This window comes from Oncorhynchus mykiss, chromosome 25 (assembly GCF_057628025.1).
Source record: "Oncorhynchus mykiss isolate SJ-2025 chromosome 25, ASM5762802v1, whole genome shotgun sequence".
Classification (NCBI taxonomy): Eukaryota; Metazoa; Chordata; class Actinopteri; order Salmoniformes; family Salmonidae; genus Oncorhynchus; species Oncorhynchus mykiss.
The window spans coordinates 27,642,501-27,660,606 of NC_143046.1; the positions used below are offsets into that span (position 1 = coordinate 27,642,501).

The 18,106-nt window shown below is 43.0% G+C and overlaps 1 protein-coding gene across 1 annotated transcript in view; it reads right to left on the reverse strand.

Moving 5' to 3' along the window:
• The window catches only part of LOC110504900 (SPARC (osteonectin), cwcv and kazal like domains proteoglycan 1), a 449,363-nt gene that overhangs the window by 32,572 nt on the left and 398,685 nt on the right, over positions 1-18,106 (reverse strand). The window contains exons 8-9 of the mRNA XM_090219561.1: positions 2,355-2,474; positions 514-735 (exon numbers count right to left, since the gene is read on the reverse strand). Coding sequence (XP_090075687.1) covers positions 514-735; positions 2,355-2,474 — 342 coding nt within the window. The remainder of the gene's footprint in view (positions 1-513; positions 736-2,354; positions 2,475-18,106) is intronic.

An 18,106-nucleotide genomic window follows, 5' to 3' on the forward strand; every position in this document is an offset into this window, starting at 1 on the left:
CCATCTCTCTCTTCACTCTTCCATTTCTCTCTTCACTCCTCCATTTATCCCTTCACTCCTCCATCTCTCTCTTCACCCCTCCATCTCTCCCTTCACCCCTCCATCTCTCTCTTCACTCCTCCATTTCTCCCTTCACCCCTCCATCTCTCTCTTCACCCCTCCATTTCTCCCTTCACCCCTCCATTTCTCCCTTCACCCCTTCATCTCTCTCTTCACTCCTCCATCTCTCTCTTCACCCCTCCATCTCTCTCTTCACCCCTCCATTTCTCTCTTCACCCCTCCATCTCTCTCTTCACCCCTCCATCTCTCTCTTCACTTCTCCATCTCTCTCTTCACCCCTCCATTTCTCCCTTCACCACTTCATCTCTCTCTTCACTCCTCCATCTCTCTCTTCACCCCTCCATCTCTCTCTTCACTCTTCCATCTCTCTCTTCACTCCTCCATTTCTCCCTTCAATCCTTCATCTCTCTCTTCACCCCTCCATCTCTCTCTTAACTCCTCCATCTCTCTCACCATCAGGTTTCTGGAAGCAGTAGCACCACTCGTTATTGGACAGTTTTCCATCCTTGAAGGAGTCGCAGGAGTTGAACAAGGGCTTCATACACAGCTCATACTTGTCCAGGTAGATGGCGCTGAGCTCTGATTGGTCCAGCAGGAGGTCATAGTTCATGTCCAGCTTGTTGAACATCCAACCCAGAGAGTCCTTACAGATCGGCAAGATACTGGTGTCAAAACCTGTGGGAGGGGAGATGGGGAGGTTAGTGTGTATGTGGGGTGGGGTGGGGTGGGGGAAGGGAGGGTAGTTTGAGGACATTTGTGTTTGTGTGTGTGTGTGTGTGTGTGTGTCTGTGTGTGTGTGTGTGTGTGTGTGTGTCTGTTTTAGAAAAGACAGTAAACCATGAAGATTCCTAGAAACCAATAGAATTGGAGTAATAACATATTCAGCTACTTCAGACATTGACTCCAATCTACGTTGTGCCTTTAGATTTGGAGAAAATGAACAACTAAATAATTATTGTTTACTTCTCCCATTGACTTCCCAAACACCTGTCTGGTCTGTTGCGTATGCTTCGCGAAGCGTTCCCAGAAGTATCGCAATGTTGGGCCTCTGCGTTTAGAAACCTTTTGGTTGTATTTGAGGGGTCTTTTCAGGGCCTCTTGTTTTGCTTCAGGTCAGGTCAGGTCAGGCCTTGTTTCTTATTTTTTTACATAAAAAAAAAAAATCTCCCCAAATACATGGTATCCAATTGTCTCATCTCTGCAACCCCCGTACAGACATGTACATGAGAGGCATGTGTCCTCCGAAACACAACCCAACTGCTTCTTGACCCAATGCCCACATAACCTGGAAGCCAACCGCACCAATGTGTTGGAGGAAACACCGTACACTTGGCAACTGTGTCAGCTTGCATTGCACCTGGCCTGCCACAGGAGTTGCTGGTGGGCGATGGGACAAGAACATCCCTGCCAGCCAAACCCTCCCCTAACCCCGATGACGCTGGGTCAGTTGCCAGTTGGGAGCCCCATTGGTCTCCGGTTGCTGCCGGCTGCGACAGAGCCTGGATTCGAAACAGGATCTCTAGTGGCACAGCTAGCACTGCGATGTAGTGCCTTAGACTACTGCGCCACTCGGCAGGCCCCTTGTGTCTTGGCTTCAGACAGGGGATCGTGTCTTGACTTCAGGCAGGCCCTCGTGTCTTGACTTCAGTCAGGGACTCGTGCCTTGACTTCAGTCAGGCCCTAGTGCCTTGACTTCAGTCAGGGGCTCGTGTCTTGACTTCAGTCAGGCCCTCGTGTCTTGACTTCAGTCAGGGCCTAGTGTCTTGGCTTCAGACAGGGGCTCGTGTCTTGACTTCAGGCAGGCCCTCGTGTCTTGACTTCAGTCAGGGACTCGTGTCTTGACTTCAGTCAGGCCCTCGTGTCTTGACTTCAGTCAGGCCCTCGTGTCTTGACTTCAGGCAGGCCCTCGTGTCTTGACTTCAGTCAGGCCCTCGTGTCTTGACTTCAGTCAGGCCCTAGTGTCTTGACTTCAGTCAGGGCCTCGTGTCTTTGCTTGAGTCAGTGACTCTTGTCTTCGGGCTTTTCAGTCCAAAATCTGAGTAAAGTGCTTGGAGAGAGTTTGTACTTTTGAAGTGTGAGACATGTTGACATTTAGTAGAGCACATAGGAGCACTGTCCTCATCATCTACAGTCCTCATTAGAACTGAAAAGAGCAATGGACTTTCAAATGGCAGTGCAATTAAAAACGGGGAAAAAAATACACACACACACACACACACACACACACACACACACACACACACACACACACACACACACACACACACAGAGAGAGAGATAATGGTGTGACTCACGTCCTGCCGCTGAATCAGAGTTGGCAGAGGATTTGAGGTCTCGGTTGGCGTCGAGGTGGAGAACTCCGAACCAGTCCTTCAGTCTGGATGCTAGGCTATGCAGGTCCCCATCACTGCAGACTAGACGCACACATACAGATACACATACACACAGACACACACACACACACCAGTGTTAATCAGGAAGCAGGGTTGGGCTCAATTCAGAATTTTGGAATTCACTCCCATTCAACTCATGAGATGAAATTCGAATTGAATTGGCCACACCCCGCAGGATGTATAATATTTATTTGCGCTTGAGTGACAGGAAGTAGAATTTAATTCAGTGCAACTCAAATAAATTCCACTCAGTCATAGAACATGAGAGTTTCATTGAATCTGACAGGTCACACTTCCAGATACCAAAGAATATACATTTCCTTTGGAATCAATGTTCATATTCTCTTTTAACCTTAGTGCTTAGAATGGCCAATTCTATTTCCACCAACCATGTCATTTGTTTGGCTTCTTTTGAAGTTCTCAGGGTCAACTTCAGGGTTAAACTAATGCATTCTGAGAAATGTAGTATTTTCGTCATAGTGAACAAAATGTAAGTTATTCATGAAATATAAGAACTTAGACTATTTGCACACATGTTTTCTTTTCCTTTATCATTAATTTTAAGAGTTTGTTTCACCGATATTGTATATGCATGTACAGTGGGGAGAACAAGTATTTGATACACTGCCGATTTTGCAGGTTTTCCTACTTACAAAGCATATAGAGGTCTGTAATTTTTTATCATAGGTACACTTCAACTGTGAGAGATGGAATCTAAAACAAAAATCCAGAAAATCACATTGTATGATTTTTAAGTAATTCATTTGCATTTTATTGCATGGCATAAGTATTTGATCACCTAACAACCAGTAATAATTCCGGCTCTCACAGACCTGTTAGTTTTTCTTTAAGAATTCCTCCTGTTCTCCACTCATTACCTGTATTACCTGCACCTGTTTGAACTCGTTACCTGTATAAAAGACACCTGTCCACACACTCAATCAAACAGACTCCACCCTCTCCACAATGGTCAAGACCAGAGCGCTGTGTAAGGACATCAGGGATAAAATTGTAGACCTGCACAAGGCTGGGATGGGCTACAGGACAATAGTCAAGCAGCTTGGTGAGAAGGCAACAACTGTTGGCGCAATTTTTTGAAAATGGAAGATGACGGTCAATCACCCTCAGTCTGGGGCTCCATGCAAGATCTCACCTCGTGGGGCATCAATGATCATGAGGAAGGTGAGGGATCAGCCCAGAACTACAAGGGCAGGACTTGGTCATTGACCTGAAGAGAGCTGGGACCCCAGTCTCAAAGAAAACCATTAGTAACACACTATGCCGTCATGGATTAAAATCCTGCAGCGCACGCAAGGTCCCCCTGCTCAAGCCAGCGCATGTCCAGGCCCGTCTGAAGTTTGCCAATGACCATCTGGATGATCCTGAGGAGGAATGGGATAAGGTCATGTGGTCTGATGAGACAGAAATAGAGCTTTTTGGTCTAAACTCCACTCGCCGTGTTTGGAGGAAGAAGAAGGATGAGTACAACCCCAAGAACACCATCCCAACCGTGAAGCATGGAGGTGGAAACATCATTCTTTGGGGATGCTTTTCTGCAAAGGGGACAGGACGACTGCACCGTATTGAGGGGAGGATGGATGGGGCCATGTATTGCGAGATCTTGGCAAACAACCCTCTTCCCTCAGTAAGAGCATTGAAGATGGGTTGTGGCTGGATCTTCCAGCATGACAACGACCCGAAACACAGAAGCATCTCAAGGTCCTGGAGTGGCCTAGCCAGTCTCCAGACCTGAACCCAATAGAAAATCTTTGGAGGGAGCTGAAAGTCCGTATTGCCCAGCGACAGCCCCGAAACCTGAAGGATCTGGAGAAGGTCTGTATGGAGGAGTGGGCCAAAATCCCTGCTGCAGTGTGTGAAAACCTGGTCAAGAACTACAGGAAACGTATGATCTCTGTAATTGCAAACAAAGGTTTCTGTACCAAATATTAAGTTCTGCTTTTCTGATGTATCAAACACTTACGTTATGCAATAAAATGCAAAGCAGTTACTTAAAAATCATACAATGTGATTTTCTGGATTTTAGATTCCGTCTCTCACAGTTGAAGTGTACCTATGATAAAAAATTACAGACCTCAACATGCTTTGTAAGTGGGAAAACCTGCAAAATAGGCAGTGTATCAAATACTTGTTCTCCCCACTGTATATAACGCCATGTTTGATGTTTTCTGCTCAAGATGTATATATGTATATGTATATAGCTCAACCCTGGCAGGAAGGCAGGGGAATGTCAATCTCACACTTGTCATTTCAATAGAAATGAATGTATTATATTTTATAGCCACATTGATGCAACATGATTCTGTTTGATAAGGTTGGGTGAAATGACGTCAGCACAATGTTGATTAAACCAATATTTTTCTTGTACTTGACTATAGAAGAACAACACACCACACAGGAGCAGCTGAGTTCTATTGTCCTCCCTGTTGCTATAGGAACACAAGCAGGCACACCATCTTACTGCATGCTCTGTGTGTGTGTGTGTGTGTGTGTGTGTGTGTGTGTGTGTGTGTGTTACAATCTCTCATTGATCACTAGAAGATACAACTGCACTGTTAGAGCTAGGAACACAAGCTTCATCACTACACCCACAATAATGTCTGCTAAATATATATATATATATATAGAGAGAGAGAGAGAGAGTATAACACATTAATTCTGCCAGAGCTCCATCTGAGCTGATACCGAGCTCCACCACAGGTGAGACATTAACATCAGACCCAGCACTGTCACCAGGGACACACACAATCTCAGATGCACACGCAAGCTTGGACACAGAAACACACAGGCACGTACACACTCATACAAATAAACGCACACACACACACACTATACTGCAGGCAAATCCCAGATCTCATCTTGGCTTGAAGGTTAACACCAAACAATGTGCTGGTGTGACAGGTCACCTGGGAGTCTATCTTTATTGACCCATAAATAGATAGGGGGTAAAGAAGGACATAAGATGCTACATTAGTCACACAGCAGTTTTCCCCAACTCTATTTAAATGGCCAAAAATCCACTGTGCCAGGAAACAGTGGCTATACTAAGCATTTATTAGAAGTGAATGGTGCTGCTAACTAACAGTTGATACTGGCTCAGATCTGTGATTTCAAGTCCTTGTTTCCTCTCCCATCTTCTCTGACGTGGTCGATACAGAGAAGTCTATCTGACCGCTGTGGAAAACCACTCTCTCATCCACAGCCTCGACCACTAACAAGGTATTTTCGGCCAATTAACAACAAGGGACTCACTTTCTGTCAGGATGTGTGTGGGTCTCCGCATGATTGACACGGTCTCTAGGATGATGAGAACTAATTGACAGTTTAATAACGAACCTGAAACGCCTCATACCGAGCGAGCCAATCAAAAGCCATCATCCTTGGCATGCCAAACAGTCATATTCCAGAAGGCTAAAGAACATTAACATTCCAACAGCACACTGACCAATTAGCTAGCATTACATACTGCTACATACTGCATCAATACTGTAGGAATCCATTCAGCTGGATGCTTAATGATACAAATGTAAGACACAAACCTTATACACAGGATCAGAGACACACACACACAGACACACACTTTCCCAACCTAGAGAATCTGGGTCACTAGAGGAAGAGTTTTCCCATCAGTCACTGGCGTTGTATGGTAATCAAACCCCTCTGCTGTAGCTCCTATTTAAACTGGGACAAAAACTGCTGCAACTTCTGATTACGTACACACTCGTTCATGCACACACGCACACACGCACACACACAGCCTACCTTCACTTCCTGTGAGTTGAGCTTGGCAGAGTAATACTGAGAGACTTTTTTGTGGGTTACAGGTCATACTATTTTCCATATATCTATTTCTGTTGCACTTCATTTTTACTATTTTCTACAGTGTAGAATAATAGTGAAAACATCAAAACTGTGAAATAATACAAATGGAATCACGTGGTAACCAAAAAAGTGTTATTAAACAAATCAAAATATATTTTACATTTTAGATTCTTTAAAGTAGGCACCTTTTGCCATGGCATTCTCTCAACCAGCTTCACCTGGAATGCTTTTCCAACAGTCTTGAAGGAGTTCCCACATATGCTGAGCACTTGCTGGCTGTTTTTCCTTCAATCTGTGGTCCAACTCATCCCAAACTATATCAATTGGGTTGAGGTCGGGTGATTGTGGAGGCCCTGTCATCTGATGCAGCACCATTACTCTCCTTCTTGGTCAAATAGTCCTTACACAGCCTGGAGGTGTGTTTTGGGTCATTGTCATGTTGAAAAATAAATGATAGTCCCACTAAGAGCAAACCAGATTGATTGTATGGCGTATCGCTGCAGAATGCTGTGGTAGCCATGTTGTTTAAGGGTGCCTTGAATTCTAAATAAATCACTGACAGTGTCACCAGTAAAGCACACCCACACCTCCTCCTCCATGCTTCACGGTGGAACCAAAAATCTCAAATTTGGACTCATCAGGCCAAAGGACAGATTCCCACTGGTCTAATGTACATTGCTCATGTTTCTTGGCCAAAGCAAGTCTCTTCATATTATTGGTGTCCTTTAGTAGTGGTTTCCTTTAAACTGCAATTTAAAGCAATTTGACCATGAAGGCCTGATTCACGCAGTCTCTTCTGAACAGTTGATTTTGAGATGTGTCTGTTACTTGAACTCTGTGAAGCATTTATTTGGGCTGCAATTTCTGAAGCTGGTAACTCTAATGAACTTATCCTCTGCAGCAGAGGTAACTCTGGGTCTTCCTTTCCTGCGGCGCTCCTCATGAGAGCCAGTTTCATCATAGCGCTTGATGGTTTTTGCAACTGCACTTGAAGAAACGTTTTTTTTAAATCCAGGATTGACTGACCTTCATGTCTTAAAATAATGATGGCCTGCCATTTTTTCTTTACTTATTTGAGCTGTTCTTGCCATAATATGGACATTGCCTTAAACCAAATAGGGCTCTATTCTGTATAACACTCCTACCTCGTCACAACACAACTGAAACACATTAAGAAGGAAATAAATTCCACTATTTAACTTTTAACAAGGCACACACACCTGTTAATTGAAATGCATTCCAGGTGACTACTTCATGAAGCTGGTTGAGAGAATGCCGATAGTGTGCAAAGCTGTCATCAAGGCAAAGGGTGGCTACGTTGAAGAATCTAAAATCTAAAATATATTTTGATTTGTTTAACACTTTTTTGGTTACTACATGATTCCATAGGTGTTATTTCATAATTTTGATGCCTTCACTATTATTCTACAATGTAGAAAATAGTACAAATAAAGAAAAACCCTTAAATGAGTAGGTGTGTCCAAACTATTTACTGGTACTGTATTTATACATACATAATACAAAGTAATGCTCATTTTGCTCATATTACAGAGTTGAGGTAATAGTCAATTTTGTATGTAAAGGAAAATCAACAAGAAAATCCCATTCCATTCCATTCCCCCAACCCCACCCAGCCAACATGTCTCCATCCATCCATTTGTCCAGACCTCGATTGTTCCTTGACTAGCACCATTCATTCTCGATGTCGATAAGTCAAATGTTCTACCTTCTAACAGTAACTGACTCCACTGATGAATTAGGAGTGATGAGGTGACTGCCATCTAAGAGCCAACATATTTTTTAAGGCAGTGCTGCCTGCCAGCAGTAATCGTGTCTGATTGATTCAGAAATTCAACATGTTATCCTCGTTAAGTAACATAGTGGATGTGAAGCATTGAATATTTACATTCATGCCCTTTGAAATGACTTTTGTAACTTTGTTCCAAAAGCATTTAACTATAGGGCACTCCCATGTCCTATGAAGAACAGGGCCTACCTGATTTAGGGGACACAGTGAACTGTTGGAGCAATTTCATCGTAAAAAGTTGATTTGGCTTTAAATACAGTCGAAAAAACTTGATATGAATAAATTGATTGTTCGGATTACAGGATGCCATGGTCATATTTTGTCCATATTCTGTTTCAGTGTTAATGGTTGTTGGTCTGTGGAACATACTTGTTTAATGGCTAGCTCAGAATATGAGCTTTCCAAAAGCTGTTTATATATTATGGAGATTAGTCCTTTCGGAAGCCCAGATACTTACTTTAGAAATCCCATTATTGGACGGTTCGGTTGTTGGGTTTCCAAGGGACTCCATAGGCCAGCATAGTTGACCTAAGTTGTACATTTCAAAAAAATGTAAACGAGTTACCTGGTAATGTGTCTTTCAAATCTTAGAATTGTTCTCAAACCATTCCTGTCCATGATATTGGCAATAAAGGAAGGGTACGGAATCCACATGTGGACCATTGGGGAGATGCAATAGCTGCCCTCCATTTCGCAATGTACTATTGTGAAATATTGGAGTCTAGGCATGTCATTTTGATTCCCAGCTACATTGTTTTTAAAATTTGTGGCAAATAGAAATTGTGTGAGCAATAAAAGGATCAAAGCGTACTTTACATCGTTTAAGGGATATATCAGTGAAAACCAGGGGTTAGAAACAAAATTATTGTTTTCGTTCCGTTCCACTCTGCCAACCAGCAAAATAAAGTTCTGAACAGGTTCAAACCCACAAAAAGTTCCTTTCTGTTCCTTTTTTTGACTTGTGAAATCGCCATCATTTTTACATTTAGCTCTTTAACTGACTACACCAAACAATGCAGATGGAACAGCTTGCTATAGACCGGCCAACCTAATGGACAGACAAGTGTAGGGCGTGAGATGCGACTGAAATTTTGCAGGTGGGGAGAGAGCGAGTGAGGGTTGGACATGGAGGCTTGGCTTGAAGCGCTTAGCATCATGAAATGACGTGCATTATAATGTGTTTAGGATATAAGTAGTAGGCCAATCATTCCCACTTCACTAAATTACAGAATTATACACTAGCTAGTTGCCTACAGAGGACTGGCTAATACGATGGAAGTTTAAAGGTTCGTTGGCTCAAAGCCCTGAACCAGAGCTAATAACAAGCTTGGGTGGCACCTCTTCCAGGGCAATAGGAGACACCATATCTCTCTGTATACAGTCAGGGGGCAGAAGAATCAGGTCTAAGCCAATTGAGGATGGGGCGATACGCTAGTGACTGGAATTACAATTTAAAGTTTGGTAGAGATAGTCCTCCTACATCTTTCCCTCTTTGTAAGTCTGTTAATTTTTTGGGGGTATCAGATCATTTTTATCTGAAATTCAAGCAGTGGATTTTGGTAGGAAGGGATGTTTTTGCTGGAACCCTATAATACAGTCACAGTCAGATAAAGAATGAAAAGATAGAGAATATAATTCCCTCCATTCACCGTACCTCCACAGGGACAGACAATATCAGCTCTGTGTGTGTGTGTGTGTGTGTGCGTGCGTGCGTGCGTGCGTGTGTGCGTGTATACTGTAGAGCGTTATCAGGTGTGTGCTGGCGTGTTCCTTCATTGTACAGTATATCACTTCAGCTGATCTACAGTCTCCCTGATAGCGCCGTCCAGTGAGGCACCTGATATTACAGTAACACACAGACAAAAACTCTGAATGACGTAGGAAGAAAAACACATGTAAAGAGACAGAACATCACCAGACTAGGGACTCAAACCAGGGACAAAAACTAGAGATAAAACATTACATTAGGTGGTAGAGGAAAGGAGAGTCAACTCAGCTATGAATCGTGATGGGCTTCGACACAACATCCACTAAGGGTGTCACATCAAATTGTATTTGTCACATACACGTGGTATTGTGGGTGTAGTGAAATGCTTGTGTTTCTAGCTCTAACCGTGCAGTAATATCTAACAGTATTATCTAACAATTTCACAACAATACACACACATCTAAAGTAAGGGAATGGAATTAAAAATATATAAATATTGGGAGAGCATAGACTTAGATACAGTAGAATAGGATATAATACAGTATATACATACAGTGCCTATTGAAAGTATTCGGCCCCCTTGAACTTTGCGACCTTTTGCCACATTTCAGGCTTCAAACATAAAGATATAAAACTGTATTTTTTTGTGAAGAATCAACAACAAGAGGGACACAATCATGAAGTGGAACGACATTTATTGGATATTTCAAACTTTTTTAACAAATCAAAAACTGAAAAATTGGGCGTGCAAAATTATTCAGCCCCCTTAAGTTAATACTTTGTAGCGCCACCTTTTGCTGCGATTACAGCTGTAAGTCGCTTGTGGTATGTCTCTATCAGTTTTGCACATCGAGAGACTGACATTTTTTCCCATTCCTCCTTGCAAAACAGCTCGAGCTCAGTGAGGTTGGATGGAGAACATTTGTGAACAGCAGTTTTCAGTTCTTTCCACAGATTCTCGATTGGATTCAGGTCTGGACTTTGACTTGGCCATTCTAACACCTGGATATGTTTATTTTTGAACCATTCCATTGTAGATTTTGCTTTATATTTTGGATCATTGTCTTGTTGGAAGACAAATCTCCGTCCCAGTCTCAGGTCTTTTGCAGACTCCATCAGGTTTTCTTCCAGAATGGTCCTGTATTTGGCTCCATCCATCTTCCCATCAATTTTAACCATCTTCCCTGTCCCCGCTGAAGAAAAGCAGGCCCAAACCATGATGCTGCCACCACCATGTTTGACAGTGGGGACGGTGTGTTCAGCTGTGTAGCTTTTACGCCAAACATAACGTTTTGCATTGTTGCCAAAAAGTTCCATTTTGGTTTCATCTGACCAGAGCACCTGCTTCCACATGTTTGGTGTGTCTCCCAGGTGGCTTGTGGCAAACTTTAAACGACACTTTTTATGGATATCTTTAAGAAATGGCTTTCTTCTTGCCACTCTTCCATAAAGGCCAGATTTGTGCAATATACGACTGATTGTTGTCCTATGGACAGAGTCTCCCACCTCAGCTGTAGATCTCTGCAGTTCATCCAGAGTGATCATGGGCCTCTTGGATGCATCTCTGATCAGTCTTCTCCTTGTATGAGCTGAAAGTTTAGAGGGACGGCCAGGTCTTGGTAGATTTGCAGTGGTCTGATACGCCTTCCATTTCAATATTATCGCTTGCACAGTGCTCCTTGGGATGTTTAAAGCTTGGGAAATCTTTTTGTATCCAAATCCGGCTTTAAACTTCTTCACAACAGTATCTCGGACCTGCCTGGTGTGTTCCTTGTTCTTCATGATGCTCTCTGCGCTTTTAACGGACCTCTGAGACTATCACAGTGCAGGTGCATTTATACGGAGACTTGATTACACACAGGTGGATTGTATTTATCATCATTAGTCATTTAGGTCAACATTGGATCATTCAGAGATCCTCACTGAACTTCTGGAGAGAGTTTGCTGCACTGAAAGTAAAGGGGCTGAATAATTTTGCACGCCCAATTTTTCCGTTTTTGATTTGTTAAAAAAAGTTTGAAATATCCAATAAATGTCGTTCCACTTCATGATTGTGTCCCACTTGTTGTTGATTCTTCACAAAAAAATACAGTTTTATATCTTTATGTTTGAAGCCTGAAATGTGGCAAAAGGTCGCAAAGTTCAAGGGGGCCGAATACTTTCGCAAGGCACTGTATGAGATGAGTAATGCAAAATATGTAAACATTATTAAAGTGACGTAAACATTATTAAAGTGACATAAACATTATTAAAGTGCAATGTGTGGCTGTGATTCAGTGAACCATGAAACACTGTCTAGGTGAAATGACATGACTTCCACAGTAGCTGGCCGTCAATGTCAATTGTTCGGCCAGTGCTTTGAAAACTGTTTTTCAATCAAAATCTGAAGCTAATCAAAGGCATTGTCCCAAGCAATCATCTCTGAAAAAAAAGTGTGTGTGTGTGTGTTTGTGTGTTTGAAGTTGGGTGTGAGACTGTGCCAATGTGTGTTTGTGAGGTGTGTGTGTTTAGGAGTCAGTTTTATTGACTCTACTCTTGTTTATCTCCTCCATCTGCTGCATTCCAGCTGGATCCACACACACACACACACACACACACACACACACACACACACACACACACACACACACACACACACACACACACACACACACACACACACACACACACACACACACACACACACACACACACACACACACACACACACACACACCTTCCATCTTCCAGGCTTTTGAAGCAGGGAAAAGCAAGGATTGCTCTCTGTGTAAAAGCTTTGTCTGGGACTGAGTTCTTCTGAGGAGCGCCAGGTAATCACCAAGACAATGGGCCATGAAATCACAGACTATGACAGTCTGTCTACAGCCAGGTTAGTCAGGGACACGGTGGCCAGACTCTAACCCAGGACCAGGGATGGGTGTCTAGTTTGTCCCCCTCCACCACCTCCTTTTGAACGACAACCTGTTCCAATACAGATCCCACTCTCTATCTCTCCCTGTTTCTCTCTGTCTCTCTCTGTCTCGCTCCCTGTCTCTCTCTCCCTGTCGCTCTCGCTCTCTCTCTCTCTCTCTCTCTCTCCATGTCTCTCTCTGTCTATCTCTGTCTGTCTGTCTGTCTGTCTGTCTGTCTGTCTGTCTGTCTGTCTGTCTGTCTGTCTGTCTGTCTGTCTGTCTGTCTGTCTGTCTGTGTCTCTCTCTCTCTCTCTCTCACTGTTTCTCTCTGTCTCTCTCTCTCCCTGTCTCTTTGTCTCTCTCTCTCTCACTGTCTCTCTCTGTCTCTCTCTGTCTCTCCCTGTCTCATTTTCCCTCTCTCTCTCTCCCTGTCGCTCTCTGTTTATTGCTCTCTCTCTCTCTCTCTGTCTCTCAATTCAAGGGGCTTTATTGGCATGGGAAACATGTGTTAACATTGCCAAAGAAAGTGAGGTAGATAATATACAAAAGCAAAATAAACTATCAAAATGAACAGTAAACATTACACATAAAGAAGTTTCAAAAATTACAAATGTCATTTATATGTCATATTATATATATACAGTGCCTTGCGAAAGTATTCGGCCCCCTTGAACTTTGCGACCTTTTGCCACATTTCAGGCTTCAAACATAAAGGTATAAAACTGTATTTTTTTGTGAAGAATCAACAACAAGTGGGACAAAATCATGAAGTGGAACAACATTTATTGGATATTTCAAACTTTTTTTAACAAATCAAAAACTGAAAAATTGGGCGTGCAAAATTATTCAGCCCCTTTACTTTCAGTGCAGCAAACTCTCTCCAGAAGTTCAGTGAGTGATCCAATGTTGACCTAAATGACTAATGATGATAAATACAATCCACCTGTGTGTAATCAAGTCTCCGTATAAATGCACCTGCACTGTGATAGTCTCAGAGGTCCATTAAAAGCGCAGAGAGCATCATGAAGAACAAGGAACACACCAGGCAGGTCTGAGATACTGTTGTGAAGAAGTTTAAAGCCGGATTTGGATACAAAAATATTTCCCAAGCTTTAAACATCCCAAGGAGCACTGTGCAAGCGATAATATTGAAATGGAAGGAGTTTCAGACCACTGCAAATCTACCAAGACCTGGCCGTCCCTCTAAACTTTCAGCTCATACAAGGAGAAGACTGATCAGAGATGCAGCCAAGAGGCCCATGATCACTCTGGATGAACTGCAGAGATCTACAGTTGAGGTGGGAGACTCTGTCCATAGGACAACAATCAGTCGTATATTGCACAAATCTGGCCTTTATGGAAGAGTGGCAAGAAGAAAGCCATTTCTTAAAGATATCCATAAAAAGTGTTGTTTAAAGTTTGCCACAAGCCACCTGGGAGACACAACAAACATGTGGAAGAAGGTGCTCTGGTCAGATGAAACCAAAATGGAACTTTTTGGCAACAATGCAAAACGTTATGTTTGGCGTAAAAGCAACACAGCTGAACACACCATCCCCACTGTCAAACATGGTGGTGGCAGCAGCATCATGGTTTGGGCCTGCTTTTCTTCAGCAGGGACAGGGAAGATGGTTAAAATTGATGGGAAGATGGATGGAGCCAAATACAGGACCATTCTGGAAGAAAACCTGATGGAGTCTGCAAAAGACCTGAGACTGGGACGGAGATTTGTCTTCCAACAAGACAATGATCCAAAACATAAAGCAAAATCTACAATGGAATGGTTCAAAAATAAACATATCCAGGTGTTAGAATGCCAAGTCAAAGTCCAGACCTGAATCCAATCGAGAATCTGTGAAAAGAACTGAAAACTGCTGTTCACAAATGCTCTCCATCCAACCTCACTGAGCTCGAGCTGTTTTGCAAGGAGGAATGGGAAAAAATGTCAGTCTCTCGATGTGCAAAACTGATAGAGACATACCCCAAGCGACTTACAGCTGTAATCGCAGGGGGGCTGCACGTCCAATTTTTCAGTTTTTGATTTGTTAAAAAAGTTTGAAATATCCAATAAATGTCGTTCCACTTCATGATTGTGTCCCACTTGTTGTTGATTCTTCACAAAAAATACAGTTTTATATCTTTATGTTTAAAGCCTGAAATGTGGCAAAAGGTCGCAAAGTTCAAGGGGGCCGAATACTTTCGCAAGGCACTGTATATATGTTGAAGAGGGTGGGGCTTAAGCTGTATCCCTGTCTCACCCCATGGCCCTGTTAGGGAGAAATGTGTGTGTTTTATGCCAATTTTAACCGCACCCTTGTTGTTTGTGTACATGGATTTTATCATGTTGTATGTTTTACCCCCAACACCACTTTCCATCAATTTGAATAGCAGACCCTCATCCCAAATTGAGTCGGCTGTTTTGAAATCAACAAAGCATGAGAAGACTTTGCCTTTGTTTTGGTTTGTTTGGTTGTCAATTAGGGTGTGCAGGGTGAATACATGGTCTGTTGTACGGTAATTGTGGTAAAAAGCCAACTTGACATTTGCTCAGTACATTGTTTTCATTGAGGAAATGTACTAGTCTGCTGTTAATGATAATGCAGAGGATTTTCCCAAGGTTGCCGTTGACGCATATCCCACGGTAGCTATTGCGGTCAAATTTGTCTCCACTTTTGTGGATTGGGGTGATCAGTACTTGGTTCCACATATTGGGGAAGATGCCAGAGCTGAGGATGATGTTGAAGAGCTTTAGTATCGCAATTTGTAATTTGTTGTCTGTATATTTGATCATTTCATTGAGGATACCATCAACACCACAGGCCTTTTTTGGTTGGAGGGTTTTTATTTTGTCCTGTAGCTCATTCAATGTAGTTGGAGAATCCAGTGGGTTCTGGTAGTCTTTAATAGTTGATTCTAAGATTTGTATTTGATCCTGTATATGTTTTTGCCCTTCATTCTTTATTATAGAGCCAAAGGGATTGGAGAAGTGGTTTACCCATACATCTCCATTTTGGATAGATCATTCTTTGTGTTGTTGTTTGTTTAGTGTTTTCTAATTTTCCTAGAAGTGGTTAGAGTCTATGGATTCTTCAATTACATTGAGCTGATTTCTGACGTGCTGTTCCTTCTTTTTCCGTACTGTATTTCTGTCTCGTTTTAGTGTTTCACCATATTGAATGCGTAGACTCAGGTTTTCCGGGTCTCTATGTTTTTGGTTGGACAGGTTTCTCAGTTTCTTTCTTAGATTTTTGCATTCTTCTTCAAACCATTTGTCATTGTTCATTTTCTTCAGTTTTCTATTTGCGATTTTTTAAATTTGATAGGGAAGCTGAGAGGTCAAATATACTGTTAAGATTTTATCCTGCCAAGTTTACACCTTCACTATTGCAGTGGAACATTTTACCCAGGAAATTGTCTAAAAGGGATTGAATTTGTTGTTGCCTAATTGTTTTTGGTAGGTTTCCAAACTGCATTCCTTCCATTTATAGCATTTCTTAATGTTACTCAGTTCCTGATTGAGTACTGCTCTGTTCAAGTAGACTGTGATTTTGCTGTGGTCTGGGTTGAGGTCAGTGATAAAGTAGTCTACAGTACTACTACCAAGAGATGAGCTATAGGTGTACCTACCATAGGAGTGCACTCGAAGCCTACCATTGACTATGTACATCCCCAGCGTGCGACAGAGGTGCAGGAGTTGTGGCCCGTTTTTATTGGTTATGTTGTCATAGTTGTGCCTAGGGGGGCATATGGGGGAGGGAATGCTGTCACCTGCAGGCAGGTGTTTGTCCCCCTGTGTGCTGAGGGTGTCAGGTTCTTGTCCGGTTCTGGTATTTAGGTCGCCACAGACTAGTACATGTCCCTGGGCCTGGAAATTAATGATTTCCCCCTCCAGGATGGAGAAGCTGTCATCATTAAAGTATGGGGATTCTAGTGGGGGGATATACAGTGGGCAAAAAAGTATTTAGTCAGCCACCAATGGAGTGAGTTAGGTCTGCTCTATACCAAATTAGCATACCCCCTGAGTCCCTTCCCTGTTTCACACCTGGTAGTTTGGTGGATGGGACTACCAGCTCTCTGTAACCTAGAGGGCAACCAGTGGGTCCGTCTCCTCTATACCAGGTTTCTTGCAGGATGACAATGTCTGTATTGTCGATTTCTTTGGTGAAGTCTGGGTTCCTGCTCTTTAGGCCAAAGGCAGATGACCTCAGGCCTTGGATATTCCAGGATGATATAGTGAAGGCTTTGTGTTCCATAAAGTGTCCAATGTTGTTGGTCGTGTGGTTTGGCCTCAGGCCAGTAAATGTGAGCAGAGCCTGCTGAGCATCTGGTACATGCCATTGGCTTGGGCTAGTGTAAATCTTTATGTTTTCTCATGATTTGGTTGGATCCAATTGTGTTCTCCCTCTCGGTCTCTCTCAATTCAATTCAATTCAAGGGGCTTTATTGGCATGAGAAACATATGTTAACATTGCCAAAGTAAGTGAGGTAGATAATTTACAAAAGTGAAATCTCTGTCTCTCTCTCTCTATGTATGTCTCTCTGTCTCTGTCTCTCTCTTGCTCTTTCTCTCTCTCTCCCTTGTTCTCTCTCTTCCACCTACTTTACTTACTCACCTCTCATATTATCTGCATCTTTCTTTGATCCTTTCTTTCTGTCTGTCTTTCTTTCTTTCTTTCTTTCTTTCTCTCCCCCTCCCTCGCCTTTCCCTTTCTGATTGTTCTGAGTGCTCCTTCGTCACCTCTCCGTCTCCCACAGTCATCTTGACAGTGAGGTTTGGGTAGAATGAGGACCCAGAAGGACCCCCCCCCGTCCCCCGTCTCACCGTCTCACCGTCACCGTAATCATTTCAGACAGGCACAACGAGGCCGCCCGCTCCGCGGGTCCTTTTGTCAGCAGTGACTCAGAACAGTGGGGTCGATCACTCAGCCGCTCTCAACCCACAGAGACACACACACAGGAGACAAATCAAACAGGCCAAATGCACTCCTAAATGCTTCAGTCTACTCTTTTTGTGCCCCCTCAACTGGATCAGAAAGCCCCACAGATGTCAGGGGGACGTCAGGTCTCAAAGCGTTTAAACAGTCTAAAACAATTCCCTTCAGGTGAAATAACAATTTTTGACTGCAGATTTAAACATTCTGCTAAGATGTGGAACTGTGAAATATTAGGGAGGGAGGGAGGCAGACAGGCTGACAGGCAGGCAGGCAGGCGGGGTGAGGAGGAGGGAGTCACGGACGGAGGGAGAGAAGGGATAGGAGGAGGGGGAGGGTGTATTATCAGTATATAGAATCCTGCTTTATGTATCTTCGCACTTCGTCCTGTTTTCATACACAAAGGAAATACCTCCACTAAATCCTCTGTGACATCACAACAAAGATTACACACAAGAACACAAACACATACTCCC